Source organism: Pollicipes pollicipes, unplaced genomic scaffold (assembly GCF_011947565.3).
Source record: "Pollicipes pollicipes isolate AB1234 unplaced genomic scaffold, Ppol_2.1 Scaffold_4295;HRSCAF=5057_pilon_pilon_pilon, whole genome shotgun sequence".
NCBI lineage: Eukaryota > Metazoa > Arthropoda > Thecostraca > Pollicipedomorpha > Pollicipedidae > Pollicipes > Pollicipes pollicipes.
Genome location: NW_023596461.1, coordinates 33,516,501 through 33,533,434, shown reverse-complemented (window position 1 = coordinate 33,533,434; position 16,934 = coordinate 33,516,501). Strand labels below are relative to the sequence as shown.

The following is a 16,934-nucleotide window of genomic DNA, read 5'->3' as shown; positions in this document are numbered from 1 at the left end:
TGTAATAAATCCTAATCAGCCAAGTGCATGGGCAGCACATCAGTTCGGTCAGTTTGGAAGAGTAAGGCCAACGGTGTTTTATTATTGTTTTTAGTGATTTTTGAAGTTTAAATTGAAAGTTGAATAAAACTAAAACAAAATTATTTTTTTAAAAACATTTAGTTAGATTTGATATTTATGTGTCTGCACCTAAAAAGTTAGAGATTACAGGTGATGTGCAACACAAACCAGGTGCAAATCCTGCCGGAAGGCGGTGAAGATGGCCGACGGAAAGGTTAGAAAGGCTATGCGTGCCGCCAAGCACACAGGTGGGCATTGACCCGTCCTCTGGCGTTAAGACTAGGGACTAGCCGGAGCAATGTGCCAACATTCATGCAGGAGAGGACATTAAGTGCATGAAAAGAGGAAGGCCTCGCACGTTACCTCGCACGCCATCCCGAAACAGCCTGAGGCACAACATGTGCGGCTCAGCAGTATTGTGACTTGTTGAGCGCTGAAAGAGAGCAGGATGCCTTGACGGTGAAAGTTATTTCACACGCAGTAGAAGTTGCATGCCCATCAGCCAAAGCTTTCATACTGGACCAGCTATAAATATCCCTGGGAAGATGAATTGCAATATAACGGGAAGTGACCAAGGAAACTTATTGCATAGTGGCCATCTCCACTGTGATCATGTTAACGCAGCGTCAGTATTCAGGGAAGAGGTCGCTGCCTTACACCCAATAGATATACGCCAATGACTGTCATGTGCCTTAGTCGGACTGGGCGGCCGCACATTGGCCTGTGATATACTCGGACTGCTGGACGAGTTAAACAACAAAGTGCCTCATTTACGGTCGATCGAAGACTGCGTGGGTTAAGGTCAACAGGAAGTAGGAAGTGTACACTAAGGTGTGTCATCTAGTGGATGAATCTCTTGGGATCAACTGAGACGAAGTTTTTGCCTTGGCGCATGGATTAAAGATAAGCGTTTACGTCTGTCGCACCACACCAGTGTCGATATTCGTGAAGTGAGAACAGTTTTTCCTCGATAAGCTTGGGGAGTCATATTTGATAGTAACGCCATCTATTTCACACACTGGCCTCATCTTTCAACAAGCTTCAAGCTTGTCACTTGTTGCTCCACTTCTGGTACTTGGTGGATTAAGTATGAACAAATGTATCACGAAGAACACCAGCAAAACATGGCCAAAGAGCTATCAAGATTACTTATTATCAAAAAACATTATTTTTGGTAAAACCAAACTGTGTTGTTATGAGAAGGCTCCAGCAGACCGGTGTTAGCTCAACGTTGCGATTGTTCACGCACCATTGCAGTGTAAATGCTTGTTATATGGGCCATGACGTTGTATTAGCTTACTTTTGCCGGTATTGAAATGCTTCTTCCAAACAATCACTTGGCCAAGCATGCCGAGGGCAAAACGGTCACGCACAAGACATTTTGTGACAGGCCAGCTGGCTGCTCTGTCCCACCACCAACTGCCCACTACGGGGAGCCTTAAGTTACATCACATGACTGGGCGAATCGAAAAAGATTTTCACTGATACCGCCTTCAAGACCGCGATACTAGGAATCAGGGCACTGTGGACCAAAGAATAAACCCTTCTTTATGACCTTAATTACGTGGTAAAAGTAATCCAGAGGCAATGACATGATTCATACGGAGCTATCTCACCACGAAATCAAAAAACGAAAAAAGAGACACAACTAAGACGCCATCGCGAAATTCAATAAGCTTCTCGATATCGCGAAATGCAAGCGCAAGGCCCAGCGCTGCTGCCGATGCGTAACTGCCTACAGCGTGCAGCAAGACGGCACTGTCTTCTTGAAGAATCAGTGCAGGCATCACGAGCTTGCCCTCGAGTCATATGACCGGGCTATGTTTGTGACAAGGCACGTTCGCGAGGTTGCGGAGGATGACCAGACAACTTCAGGAGCGTCGCAGCTCGGGCGCCAGTGAGGCGATGTCTGGTGCTGAATCTGAGTCGTCTCCCCCGCCAGCTGCTGAGCCAGCACCAGCTGCAGACGTCGAATTCAAGCCTGCTCCGGGACCAAGTGGTATCAGCATTGGTGAGCTGGCCGAGGGCACGGATTCTGACGCGGCTCTGTACTTGGTAGAATGTGGCGACGACACTGATTGTTAGTTCCCCGTGGGAGACCGCTGTCCTGCAGATAGTAACGTTAACGATATGACTAACACCGCTCTGGTGATTGACAGCCACGGTCTTTAAACCGGGCCGCTGCTCTTTTCAAAGCCTTCCAGCAAGACAGCAGAGACGGACTGGTTGCTTGAAATCAAATACCGTAGATCCTTAGAAGATTTGGCGCGTAAGAGACAGAGCGAGAGAGGAGACGGGCCATCGAAGTGCTGAATCAATCTACGAGTCAGGTTTGACCATCCTCCATTTCGCGGTCTCGGAAACAGGACCTACATAAGCCGCACCCAGCCGCTCGAATGCCGTTGAAAACCACGTTGTTGTCATCACTGTGCCAGGCAGCCGCTACGTGACTCACTTGACGTCCGAGTCCGAGCCCTGTCCTTGCTCAACGAGCTACACTCCGTGAGCCTGCAGTGCGACGGTCACGTCAATGGGTTCGGCTGCGATGGCACGGCCGCCAAAACCGGGACGAATGAGGTGACGTGTTCCGGCTGTTTGAGCGGGCCACCGAGTCACTCGCACACTGTCTCATCCGCCAGTTGCACAGCAACGAACAGAACAGAACAGAACAGAACAGCAACGAACCGCCATCTGCTGCTGAGCCTGGACGGTACGGCTATTACTACCGTCTTATCTGTGAAAGAGGTCTTGCATTTACAACATATTTTGATTATGTCTTTATTTTGTGGTTAATTGAGACTCGTAATATAATAAAAATCAGCTATTCCCAGCATACCGACCAATGCCATCCACCAGAAACGTAGGTTTTTGCTGTTTGCATGAAATGTTAAATCCGTCCCGGTGGCTAAGTTGGTTTGAGCGCCTGCATTCCGATCCACCCACCCGTGCCAGGGTGGGTTGGAGTCGCTTTAGGGCGCCCGCTATTTGCCCTTGACAGGTAAAGCCTGCGGCAGCGGTCGCGCTAACGGTCAATTGACGTCAGAGGGCAGGACGGACCGTGCCGAACATTACGGCACGTTAAGCTTTCGCCACTAAATTCTGCCGTTGCCTGGAATTGCGCGATCGGATGATGGGGTCAGAGCTCACGCAACGAACACTGCTTAGCGTGAGCGCTGATCCCAGAAATTCATCCATTCAAAGGGTTCGGGTCAAATTTACGAAAAAGAAATCGTCTATCAGACGTTTGCGCTTGCATTGTACGATCGTTTCGGTCTGTGTAACTGACCATTTGTTTGTGAGATCAACGAAGGTAAAAAGGTGAGCTCGGAAAGCTTCAAGCAATCCGCGAGATAATCTACAAATAACTTGCGCAGTTGGGAGGGTTTTGGGGCTTCTGGTGGGCTCGGATGATTTCAAACGATCAGGTGCGGTAATTTTTGGAATGATTTTTGCAGTAGGAGGGCTTTTTAAGTTTTGTACGAAAAACTGCAGCAGAATTAATGACCTCAAGATCATTTAAACAACCAGCAATCATTACTGAGAGAGGTCGGCACGCACAATATACCCCGACAAGCAAAGCGGTTGCAACGCGCTTAGAGTAAGGGTTACACCCCAGACTTCAGTGACTTTTAAGAGCAGAAGGCTTTAACCTTTCCCCAAACGAAGTGGGCTTCATAGGCACCACAAATTTGTACACAATTAGCTTGGAGCGGTTATCAGTGATTTGCTGGAACTTTCGGATAGCTAAGAATATATCACTTTTACACATGTCCTAAACATCCTGCTTGCATGCGTTCTTGAAACAATTTTCTGACAACCGATGACCCATGACCTCTTCCGCGAAGACATGCCGCTGACAGTTTTCTCGGAAGTGACAAATTAACATATTTCTCACAGAAAGTGCAATCAAAAGATGCTTTTAGGTCGCATTTCCTAACTTTATCACGCTAGTGTGTACTGCTATTGTTCTGGCTGTTTTTGGAAGATCAGGGCAACGAATATCAGGCCTGATCAAACTTTAACATTGTTGAAAATATTTGGCATTCCGAAGATAATTAGGTGTTAGCTTGTTTTCACACAACTTGCAGCAGAAGGCCTCTCTGGTTTTATCCCCCCCCCCCCCAACACACACATTGAGGTGATTTGCTCAGTTATTAATATAGCCGGACGGGTCAGTTCAACAATTACCCTTTTGACCTCAAGTAACATGTAAGCTGTATCTTTGGATGTCTACTAGCGTTCGTCGGACAGAACTTTACAAAAATTATGGATCATTGTTTTCTGCTTTGCGGTAGCATGATTGGTTCTTGAAATATCAAGGGGTTTACGTGCTAGTTAAAACCTGACTTGACCTATCATACGCCACGTCCACCATTTACAATAACCAATTCTTAAATCGCATAAATTCAATCACTGAGTCGATACGTCAACAGCATCTGACGGATACAGTTTGGCGAGGGATTTCCCCATTCCATTTTCCCGTGACTGTAGAATGCTTAGTTTAATGTTTAGTTTTCTAGATATCTGACGGCGTCTGTGGTCCCCATCGAACGGCTAATGAGTACAAAAGCACCCGCGGGGCAATGAGTGCCGAAAATGGACCAGCTGAATGCAGAGATATGACTCAGATAGCCCTTTCGGCTTAGATTTTTATAATAGTATGCAAGTAGTTAATCGCATGATTAACCATAATAAGGGGTGTGTGATAATTGTTACACTTCATAACGATGACAGGCAGGGTGACAGCTCAACTGCTGCAAAAACAGCATCAGAGCAAGTTTTTTCTGGGGCTCGTAACGGTGCTCGAATTGCTATAGTTGCCGATACTGCAAAACGTTCAGAAGCACGGACAAAATACCACATAAAGGTCAATATGTCACCAAAACGCGCATAAAACACTGTTTTAGATACTTGTTTTATTCACGGAATGTCCCAGGGAATTTTCTAAGCCTGAAACTCCCGACATGTCTAATTGGAACCGCAAACAGTTCGAGGGTATGCTAGACATTTACCTTAAAATGTGTCTTAGCGAAGAAGACACTGAGAAATACAATTAAGCAGCTCGCAAGCAGGACGACCTTAGTCGGCGTAACACTTTATTCCGTCCATATTTTGCGGTCATTGTTATTCAAAGGCAAACATTTTCAAGTATGAAGCGCTTTGATTGACAGATTAACAGATCCGCGCTGAAACGCGAATTTGTCAATACCACTGATGGAATAACGCTGTGGAGTTTAAACGTGAATCGATTACAATAATCCAACATGAAGTAAAACACAGCCAAAAATCGATGCCACCTCGCGCCTATAAGGAAACGTATGTCTTTCACACTTAGCAGGAACGGAACACAGTCAGGGAAGGGTGCAAGCAAAACAATGCGGCGTCCCATCGAAGGAATCCTCGGCTGCGGAGGCCATCTTCACGCTCCGAGGTTGGTCGGCCTCCCATTGCCGAGCCGATCTCAACGCGCATTAATGCGCCGGTGTTTTGATCAGGAAGTCGATGAATCTTTTGGTGCGATGTCCCCTGAACGGTATATGAAAAGCACGTCCGTTATAATGCAAGCAACACGCCATTGGAGCGGATCAAATTGAATCCTGATAGACAATTACAGAAACACTGCGTTTTCTGTATTTTTTGATGATTGTTACTATCAGACACAGAAACAAAGTTGGCGTTCATGCGAACACAAGCAGTGCTAGAGAATTCGTCACCCAGCAGGTACTAGTATTGCGGGCGAGCACCGCGCGGTGCACGTCGCCTGACCGTTCATGGAAAATGCGAGTGAGCAGCAACGGCCACGCAGAATCCACGTTCGTGCTCCGCGGGGTCAAGACCAAGGGCCCATACCATCGGGGCTATCGCCAAACCGGTCATCCGAGCAAGTCATCAGACTGGAAAAATAATTGTACTGGCACTGATCAGTGTAGTTTTCGCAAATATCAAGCTCCCGGTCCCACGCATCGTTAAGAGACACCATCATCTGGTTTCAGTCTCCTGTCCCACTCCGTCCTCCCTGATCTGAGGGGCCCGGCCGAGCCCGTGTCCCCCGTGTCCCCCGTCCGTGCTCACCCCCTGGCCACAGGCTTCAGGCGGCACTCGGTGAGCGGGTCGCCAGAGTACTCGGCCGGGCAGTAGCACACGCCCTTGTGCGCCTGGGCCCGGCAGAGGGCGTTGATGCCGCACACGTTCCCGCCGCTGGCACTCAAGCAGGGATTGGTGCAGATGTAGTTGTAGCACGCCTGGTTTGCCGGGCAGTTGGAATGATCCTGGTGGAGGGAGACGTTAAAGTGGGACGCAGCGAGATCGAGGTCAAACGATGGCTTTGTGATACCGTCTCCGAGTTGGCTTTATACCTATCTAGCGTTACGTACTACCAGTCATTTTGTGGCCCCAAAACGACTGTCTGGACCCATCTATCATCGACGAACAAGTACCGGATTGTAAGAAGCTCCCCTGTGAGTACACTCATAGCAATAACGATCTGAAACAAGGCAGTTGTTGCATCAGGGCTCCGCCAGAGGGCAGCGTGGTGACCGGTCACTGAGTCGAGCCCTGGGGAAAGGGGAGGGGGAGCTCTCACCTCACACTCGCCGCGCTGGCAGGCCGTCAGCGGGTCGCCCAGGTAGCCGCGCGGGCACGTGCAGACGGGTCGCGGCTTGCCGGTCTTGTCGGTGCCCGGAGCACAGTCGGCGTACGCTCCGCACGGATTCGGAGAGCACATGCTGCCTGCAGGCGCCGCAGGTCTCATGTCAAGGTCACGCCCTCCATTAGCCTGCAGCTGATTATGCAAACGCCGCACTAGGAATAGGCTCGAACTGACTGGGTTACCTTCTGCGTGAAAATGCGGATGTTTGCGTACAGCATGTCAGTAGTTCACGTGTAAGACGCGGGTTCTTGAATATACAGGGTACCGTTGCAGCGAAAGAATGGGACACAATTTCCATGCTACACTTCTGTGTGATGCTGCATGAAGCTAGGCAAGGAGATTCGTAATCCTGGTCGCTCCATTCTGCATGATTATTGGCTCAATGGTTATAACGAATAATTCAATAATGCATTGCGTACGATGCCCCCTATAGCCGTGCTCTGGCCGTTTAGTGGTCCGCTTCGATTGGTGGATGTGGTGCCGACACTGACCTGAGCCTGAGTGGCCGTGGGCTAAGGCTCCAGCCGAAGACCCTGCCGCGAGCGCTGTGAACCATCGACAGACCGGCGTCAGGGTCTACCCAAGATGCAGCGTAGACATATGACCAGATAAACAGCTTTTAAAAGTTGCCTTCCGATTTTGTTTTCATGTATTAATTTCTGGAACTAGGGCTCACACTAAGCAGCGCTTGTTGTGTGTGATACGACCCCTATCACCCGATCGCACAATTCCAGGACAACGTCAGAATTTGATGGTGAAAGTTTACCGTGCCGCAATGTTCAGCACGGCTTCGTCCTGCCCTCTGACGTCACCTGACCCTTAGCACGGCCGCTGCCACTGACCGTAGGCCATACCTGCCGAGGAAAAAACCGAGCGCCTAAAGCGATTCAAACCCACCTCACCATGGATGAGTGAATCGAAAGGCGAGCACTCTAGGCAACCGAGCTATCGGACATATTTATTTCTATCTGTCATCTGTCTATCCAAAGTTTTAAGAATATCTAAACGCTTCTGATGTTGCCGGAATATTTCCATCGGAGGGCAATCTCCTGCGGGAGGATGCGGCGGAATCAAAGTCACATCAGTGATGCCACAGTAGGAAAAAATTGCCCTTTGAAGGGGACTAAAAGAACACTTTGAAGAGGGTGCATTCTGGGCGCAAGTGGCCGTGTCGTCCTCTCTCCGACTGGAAAAGGCGGTGAGACAGGCGGCATCTCAAGCACAGCTGGGTTCCCACTCACCGGCCTTCTCCGCACACGGCGACGCGTACTGGGGCCCCTGCCCAGCGCTGTTGACGGCTGCGGTAGCTGAAAGCAGCGTGGCGAGAGTCATAAGCGGGCGGGATCGGCACGGCGGGCCAATCAGCGCGATTGAGAAAGGCTTGAGAGGCGAAGAGAGGCATCATGCTGGTGCCCAGGTGCGACACGGTGCGGCACGGCACGGCACCCGGTGTGACAGTGGGTGGCGTACTGGGCCATACCGGGCCGGGCACACCGGACCCTGAGTGTGACACCCAGGGCCTCCGGCCAAGCTGAGACAGCGGCTGCTTCTTCCGAGTGGTGAGAGCCAGCACGGTGGTGATGTCGACTCACATGCTAGTCCTTCTGCTCCAGCGAACAGCCAGAGCGACAGCGCTCACATAGAGCGTGCAAGCATGCATGCTCACATAGAACGCGCCAGCATGCATGCTCTCATAGAACGTGCCAGCATGCATGCTCAAAGGCTCACCACTCACGTCCATGCGACGCGTGAGTTACAAGGTAAGCAGGAAGCCGAGAGAGGGCGCTCTGGCAGGCAGCGGGTGTGGCGCCCGCGGCGCGGCACGCTATCGCAGCGCGTGCCCAGCGGACTCACACGAGCTGGGCGGCGTGCACCGGTCGTACGGGTGGCCGAGGAAGCCGGGCGGACACGAGCACACGGCCACGTGGTTGCGGGGCTGACAGTTGGCGCCCACGCCACACGCGCCGGCGCACGGGTCGCCGCAGCGCAGCTGGATGCAGGCCTGGGAGGCGCTGCACTCAGAGTGGCTGGTGCACTCCGGGTAGCAGCCGGTCAGGCCGTCGCCGCGGTAGTACTTCGGGCACTTGCAAATGGCCCGGTGGTTGACTGCGTCGCATTGAGCGCCCGTGCCGCAAGCGCCCGTGCACGCGTTACGGCACCGATTCTGCGGGAGCAGGGAGCGGCTTGTAGACAGGAGGCGGAACGCGCGGCTGGAGCGAGGGAGCGCGCCGGCGCTGACTCTTACAGTGTGTTGAAAAAATGCCGCACCCAAAACGAGCATGGTTGTATCAGGGCGCGGAGGCGACGTCGAGCCCTGATCCACAAGCGAGCGTTCTCCCGGTGCCATTTCCATGCACCGCATTCTGCCTCACTACCGAGGCTGGCATCGGGAAGCGGAAAATGTAACTAAGCCATGAACCAGTGCACCGATTTTCTGATAGCATGCAGCACAAGTCAAGAGGAGCACTCCTGCCCGTGTGTGACCACACGTGCGCTGACACCGCACGCCGCACCTGGACGCAGGCCTGCCGGGACGCGCACTCGGCGTCTGAGACGCACTCGGCCCGGCAGCCGGTGAGCGGGTCGCCGATGTAGTTGGCGATACAGCTGCAGATGGCTCTGCCTCCGCGCACCTTGCAGTTGGTGTTCGTGCCGCACGGCGAAGGCGAGCAGGCGTCCTCTGTCGGGCAGCAGGGCCAAAGGTCAGCCCCCCGCGGCCCGGGCGACGGCTGAGGCTGGGTGAGCAGCGTCGCAGTCTGGGGCAGCGTAGTCATGTAGTGTAGGGTAGGCTTTTAACCTTGTTTACGATTTTTTAGATTAGTAATCCTAGAAAGGGCGTCTAAAACACGCATCGTCGAACAGGTCAGGATCTTTTAAAATGCAATAACGCCGATGGTTCGTGGGGTTCGTACCATTTGTACATATCTCACTCATGCGTCCCGAACACTTCGGAGTTTTTACTTTATATAGCACTTCATTAGCAGTCAGACATTTTACAATCCAAAAAAATGTGTTGTTATCACCGCAATGCTTTACAATAAATAGGCTAATAAACTGTTGGTGATAAAGAACTCCATAAACCAACGAATCACAGAAACAAAAACACTCAAAACACCAGTCCATGTAACAAATGGCTGGCCTTAAGGCAAAGGAGTGCATACATTTAGACCAAGATGCGTTTCATTGACCTATTACAAGACCAGGGTCGACCTGTGTGACCCCACCCCTTACGGTAGCGCGTGCCCCGATCGACCACGACCCTGCTACCGGTCGAGTGTCCGCCGGTGCGCGCCACCCCTCCTCCTCCGGCGGTCTGGTCGGCGCCAGCTGCCGACGAGGTCGCGAATCAGGCCGCCAGTGAGCCGCCACGGGCCGTCGGCCTGGTATGCACTGTCGACTTTTGTCAGGCGGTTTGGTGTACTCGGGAAAGTGGGCGAATTTATTGATTTGTTGGGCTGTGTGGTAAGTTTTCAACAATTCGTGCTTTAAATATTTACTCACGGCCGAGAATACATACGAACTCAAATGAGAGAGCTGAGTAAACTTTAGTATCCTCCCCGCTGATCATATCAAGTTTTATTTGATGTCATTTTCCACAATTGTAATTAGTGTAAAATTTTCATAATAAATCACTTTTGTTAACCCTGTTTCTCCCAAAAATGATGCAAAGCAAAATTATTCCACTTCTAGTTTGCAAGCAGCTGAGCCTCCGGCTGATGACCATTCCTATCACCAGTACTTCATCAGTTCACACATTGCCACCGTGCCCTCCAGCGGCGTCCAATGCAGAAGCCGACCGTTCGTCCATGCTCACCGGATCTGTACCGGCAGCTGACGAAGGGATCCCCGACGTAGCCCACCGGGCAGCTGCAGATGGCCCGGTGGTTGACCACCTGGCAGTCGGCAGCGGAGCCGCAGACGTTCCGAGAGCACGGGTCCACGCAGGACACGCCCACACAGGCCAACCCCGGCGGGCACTCGCTGTCCTCTGGTCAGGGGAGGGGTCAGAGTAAGCGAGGGTCCACGCCCACACAGGTCAACCCCGCCGGGCACTCGCTGCCTCTGGTGAGGGGAGGGGTCAGAGCAAGCGAGGGTCTACGTCCACACAGGTCATCCCCGCCGGGCACTCGCTGCCTCTGGTGAGGGGAGGGGTCAGAGTAAGCGAGGGTCCACGCCTACACGGGCATCCCCGCCGGGCACTCGCTGCCTCTGGTGAGGGGAGGGGTCAGAGTAAGCGAGGGTCCACGTCCACACAGGTCATCCCCGCCGGGCACTCGCTGCCTCTGGTGAGGGGAGGGGTCAGGGTAAGCGAGGGTCCACGTCCACACAGGCATCCCAGCCGGGCACTCGCTGCCTCTGGTGAGGGGAGGGGTCAGAGTAAGCGAGGGTCCACGTCCATACATGCCATCCCCGCCGGGCACTCGCTGTCCTCTGGTGAGGGGAGGGGTCAGAATAAGCGAGGGTCCACGTCCATACAGGCCATCCCCGCCGGGCACTCGCTGTCCTCTGGTGAGGGGAGGGGTCAGAGCAAGCGAGGGTCCACGTCCACACAGGCATCCCCGCCGGGCGCTCGCTGTCCTCTGGTGAGGGGAGGGGTCAGAGTAAGAGAGGGTCCACGTCCACACAGGACATCCCCGCCGGGCACTCGCTGTCCTCTGGTGAGGGGAGGGGTCAGAGCAAGCGAGGGCCTACGCAGGACGCGCCAACACAGGTCGAACGCGCCTCACAATTGTTGCCATCCCGTAAGAGGAACAGTTGGGACAAGTACGGCCGACATAGTAGACTCCTATACACGCCAAAGCAGCGATACTCGTTATCTTTCGGTGACTGTGGAGGGATCAAACCATCGATAGGAAGTGGCACGATCAGGCTTCCGTACCTTTAATTTCAGTAGGTGTCACCCATCACGGCGACTGGGCTTACCGGATGATAACAACGCCACTCACTGGTCGTGGATGTAGGTTACACGCACCCAAAGGAAGCCCATGACGCCTTGTAACCGAATTCGAAGAATTATATTAAATCTAAGTTATGTTAAGTTTGAAGAAGAATGTTAAGTTAAGCTGTTGGCAACGACTGGAGCTTTTAATAGACTATCCATTGGCAGCCTTGGCATTTGTTTTTGATCAAGCATAGTCTTTCCTGGTTCTCCACCGCCAAGCGATGGCGTACGTAAACACCACCTTCGTTCTCACTGGCTGAGACTCAGTCACATGACCCTGGTTCTTTTAGCGACCAACATGCTCGGCGTCTTCTCAACAGGCCTTTAGTGACCTGCTCGGCACGCGAGATACCTGCTGCCGTCAGCAGCGCAGTGGCCTTGAGCACTGCCCCCGGCTGCCAACTCGAACCTTGCGACACTCGCAGCATCCCCACTCCGAGTGAGCCCGTGGCCACGGGAGCAACGTCCCTGGGCCCCGTGACACGTGACCCGCCCGGGCCGTGACCTGGTACTCACGCGAGCACTCTCCCCGGGTACAAGCGGTCAGCGGGTTGCCCTCGTAACCGTCGGGGCACGAGCAGACCGCGCGGCCGTTCACGTTGTTGCAGTTGGCGTTGGTGCCGCACAGACCCAGGCTGCACGGGTCCGCGCCTGTAGGGTGGAAGCGTGATGTGATGGGTCTCCGACATTGTCACCACCATGGCTGGAGCTCGTCCAGATCTCTTCATTATGAAAGGGAGCGCTACGCGCGTCGCCACGCCCCATTCATAAAGCGCAAGCGACGGCGTTGGCCATATTGGCGCCCTGGGGTCATGGCGTGCCGGGATTCGAACGCCAGACAAACGTGAAAGTTCAATGCGCTAACCATTCGGTTATTCGTGTGAGCCGGATCTGTTTACGAAGACGATGAGTCAATAACGTGAGGGTCCAGGCTCAGATACAGATCCGGATACAGAACCGTTACAGATCCGGGTCGAGGAAAAGATTCTCAATGGCACAGTCATGCATTCAGGGGCGTTTTATGTCCATTTTTGTATGAACGAATTCCGGCTGATGGCTGGTCAGGAGCTGTAGCTCTGAATTACACATAACTTACCGCAGAAGGGCCACCAACTCCTCATGCAATTTCACGGAGGGATAATTTTTTGACTCTGAATTTGATGCTTCCATAGACCCATACAAGTCAACAGGCGTCACTACGCGTCGCTTGGTATGAGCTTGCACACAAATGAACAAAAGGGACTAACGCCCTCCGGATTGACAAAGGTCTTGAATGTACTCACTAACGCTGGCGGTGTTTCTGTTGCTGCCACTACCAGAGGATCCGCGATGAGAAGAAGCACCTGTCGCACCTGAAATGGTATGGCACTTCGCTCAGAGTGCGTTTTGTTTACAATCAGTATTTCGACCTCATTTCATCAGGATGATAATGCACAGAACTACGGGCGCTGTTTACTGTGCCCGGACGCTGGCTGCCACTTCGGAAAGAAGCTCTGAATATGGTTTAGAAACATGTCACATTTCTCAGCTATGCCACCCCTTTAGAAGGTGATGTGTAAAGTTAATGATGTCACCTAGCGGTCTACTGACCCTCGTCAGCATGCGCATGTGCCTCCGCAGGGGCATATGCCTCAGCAAGCGGCGGCAAACATCTCGCAAACATGCGCATAGCTCGGTGTTGGCAGGAAACCAACGGCTTTGCTTTGAAGTGGTGCACTGTCGTGATCAGCTTTATCTCCGACAATTTTCATTCGAGGGGAAGTGATGGCAATCCGGAAGGTTCTTTTCACCCTTCCTTGTTGGTTGAAGCATGTATGATCAGCGCACCCCTTGCTAGGAGTGGAAGCTGTGCGCGTTCTAGAGAGACTCCGTAAAGCATTGCGTCATAACTCATGACGCAGAGCTGGCAACGAAGGCTCATGCAGAAAAGCTAGATCTGGTTACCTAAAATGGCAGAACTTCCAGTTGTGGTGCCGCTAATCGCCCATGGTGTTCATGGCTATTTCTAAACTTGTTCATGGCTGTTCATATTTTATATCACTGTATTCATGGTTGTATGCCATTGCAACGAAGAGTCGTCAACGATAACGGCGTCCTGTGTGCTGTCCCAATTATTTGTGGGAATAAGCGGCGCGGTAATGGTCCAAATTAAGAGCATGTTCGCGGTAGACTTGTACCCGGAAAAAACTGTCATTTGCGGGCTAAGAACGTGTATGCCTCACCTCACGCTATGAAAGGATCCCGCCCTGACAAATTAGGTGTAACTCTGTCGTGAATTAGCTGGACAAGTCCCCACCAGGAAAGGGGAGCTGGAGTTAAACATTGCTGGCGCTTCCGGGAGGTTTCGCCACTGTTTTCGTGTCGATGAAACAATACAAATTCTTCAAAGCGGTTCCTGGAGTTCCATGGGCCTACTTTTTAAGCGAAACTGCAGAAGTATTGCAGTGTGAAAATGAAGAGTCAGAAAAAAATGGGAAAGATCATATATTAATGGGTGTGGGGGGGGGGGGGGGGGGGGGGGGGGGGGAGAGATACAACTTCTTTGGTAGCGATTTTTAACGCTTTTCTTATTCCTGACATCACTGCACGAGGGTAATGATAACAGATCATCTGAGCGGACAGGGTGGGAGGGGAACAAAAGCAACGTTTACCTAGTTTCTAACCAGATACCCACAGCGTCAATGTTTCATTTCTACGGAGAGGGGACGGCTGGCCCGCCATCATCGTGTGCTGGCGGGAGTGGCACTGACCTGAGTAGGAGGGAGTCCGCTGAACGCACTTCTGACCTTGGCAGATGAAGCCTGACCCGCACTCGTTATCGCTGGAACGAGACGAGACGCAGTTAGACTAGATGATGGGCGGTTTTGAAACTGGAAATAGGCGGACAGAGAGCAAGCGCCGGTCACAGCAAATCAGCACCTGTTTAGAAAGTGCCGGTTAGGATCAACTTGTGTGTCACCATCAATTACGTGGATGGCGCATGCCTTCTATGCCCAACATATGGAATGCAGCGGAAAGTGGTTTGAAGCATTCGCCTGGCAAAGTGCGCAGGTGTCTTTTGGTAGGTGACCATGCCGGCTTGATTTGCCACTCTGCTTAATGGGTATGGAAGGGATCGACAGGAGCCTTCCCGAGTAATATCATAGCGTTATACCATCTCCAAAGCATCGTAGCCTGTTCCTATCCTTAAAAGAACTTTCAGTCACTCAAGTCAGCTAATCGTGCATCGTTTTCCTGCACCTTATATTGCGGCTCGACAGGCCATGCGTCGCTTACTTATACTATGTCGCTACTTCGGCCATTCGTAGGCCACATTCTACACGGTGCAGAGAAGACAAATACGGGACGTGGAGACTGGAACTCCAATCTGATCCAGCCGACCAGTTTCCCAGCATCCACGCCTGTGACGTCAGGCGTGAGATCGGTGGATCGCTGATAAATACTCTTGTTCGCTGGCTCAGCCTTCGCTCGAGACGCAGCTATATTTAGCAAACTTGCCGGGCAGGACCGAGCTGTCGGATGACGCTGAGTCAGAAGCAGATGCTTCAGCCTGAGTCAGAAGCAGAAGCTTCAGCCCCAGTTGCCGAAATTGCCGAAATTGCCGAAAATCCAGCACATTGCTGACACATCCAGACACTCAGGAAAGTTCGATATGCCGTGCAAGCACCATGATGTTTGCTGGACGGGCCACATCTGTCTGTGACCCACCATGCCTCTCTGTATGTGCAAGTCATGGGTCTGAAGATTCCCGCGTTTTTGCTTCTTGTCACTCGCTTTATTCGATGCCAAGCTGGACATCGATTCTGACGAGGCCACAAACTGCACCAGCCCCCATATCAGCAATGCTAGTGTGTGTAGAAAAGAAGCCGAAACCTTTGACGATCTGCTACGGTCCCGATGCGCCGGAACGGGCTCCGATCCGTGCCTGCAGCCCTCCTCGCTACCTGACCGGATGTCACGTGGGCGCTAAGTGCGGTCGAGTGACGACCGGGGTTAAAAGAGCTGGACAATCTGCAGTTCGGACTAACGTGCGCCAATGAATGCATTGGCCGTTGTCGACCCAATAAACCAGCTAACTACACTTCCTCGGCATCATTAGCGTTGGTAAATGATGACGGGGAGTAAAGAGAAAGGTGAGAAGTTTGTAATTGCAATGTAGTACAATTGCAATCACAAATGCATTTAAGTACAATACATGCATGGCACTAACGCCGAAAGTCTTAAGCTCTGTGAATCATCCCGATGAAGGCCATCAAGGCGTGAACGCTTAAACTGCAAAAGCACAGCCTTAAGTACGTCTGCAGTACTAAAGATCTGTCAGCTGACACCAAGATTTGCAGCTCAAGCCGTGTATGGTCAGCGAATCACCCAGCCTTACCGCTTCACCAGCGCTGCCGCCGCGTCTGGCGAACGGATTCATGTTATCTAAGTCCAGAGCGTTGCATCTAGCCTTCAGCTTTAGTCTCATGTCGCCTTGCTTGCAACATAGGTTTTGAAGGCATCCCTCTACGCGTCAGAGAAAGAGACATCTTTGACGTCAGACGCCAGAGGCATCCTTGAAAGCCAGGGAACATTTCGTTGGAGGTCGCATACAGGTCAGCCATGTCCAGTACGAGTGCCATCATAGCATTTCTCTCTTAATTCGCTGTAGAGTGGGAGTGGTGTGATGCACGTTTTGAAAAAGGGATTGAAAATTGGTTTTCGGCATGCTCCATGCAAGCAAGACTCCGTGCATTTCTCTGGTGATATCGTTCGCTGCAAGAACCTGCGCCGTGACTCTGAAGAAACTGCAAGAACCTGTGCCGTGACTCTGAAGAAACTGCAAGAACCTGTGCCGTGACTCTGAAGAAACTGCAAGAACCTGTGCCGTGACTCTGAAGAAACTGCAAGAACCTGCGCCGTGACTCTGAAGAAACTGCAAGAACCTGTGCCGTGACTCTGAGAAACTGCAAGAACCTGTGCCGTGACTCTGAAGAAACTGCAAGAACCTGTCGCCGTGGCCACTCGAAGAACTGCAAGAACCTGTGCCGTGACTCTGAAGAAACTGCAAGAACCTGTGCCGTGACTCTGAAGAAACTGCAAGAACCTGTGCCGTGACTCTGAAGAAACTGCAAGAACCTGTGCCGTGACTCTGAAGAAACTGCAAGAACCTGTGCCGTGGCACATCTGAAGAAACTGCAGAACCTGTGCCGTGACTCTGAAGAAACTGCAAGAACCTGTGCCGTGACTCTGAAGAAACTGCAAGAACCTGTGCCGTGACTCTGAAGAAACTGCAAGAACCTG

The 16,934-nt window shown here is 52.0% G+C and overlaps 1 protein-coding gene across 3 annotated transcripts; it reads right to left on the bottom strand.

The window, feature by feature from the left end:
* Positions 1 to 4,961: 4,961 nt before the first annotated feature.
* LOC119097573 (neurogenic locus notch homolog protein 3) lies at positions 4,962 to 14,472 on the bottom strand (the record flags this gene model as incomplete). Of its 3 annotated transcripts, XM_037220613.1 has the most annotated exon segments (12): positions 4,962 to 5,586; positions 6,133 to 6,329; positions 6,644 to 6,789; positions 7,201 to 7,254; positions 7,951 to 8,016; positions 8,564 to 8,873; positions 9,223 to 9,389; positions 9,941 to 10,036; positions 10,524 to 10,697; positions 12,168 to 12,302; positions 12,935 to 13,003; positions 14,402 to 14,472. In XM_037220613.1, coding segments are annotated over 12 exon segments (1,540 nt in total), but the record flags the coding sequence as incomplete, so codon positions are not given.
* Positions 14,473 to 16,934: the final 2,462 nt, after the last annotated feature.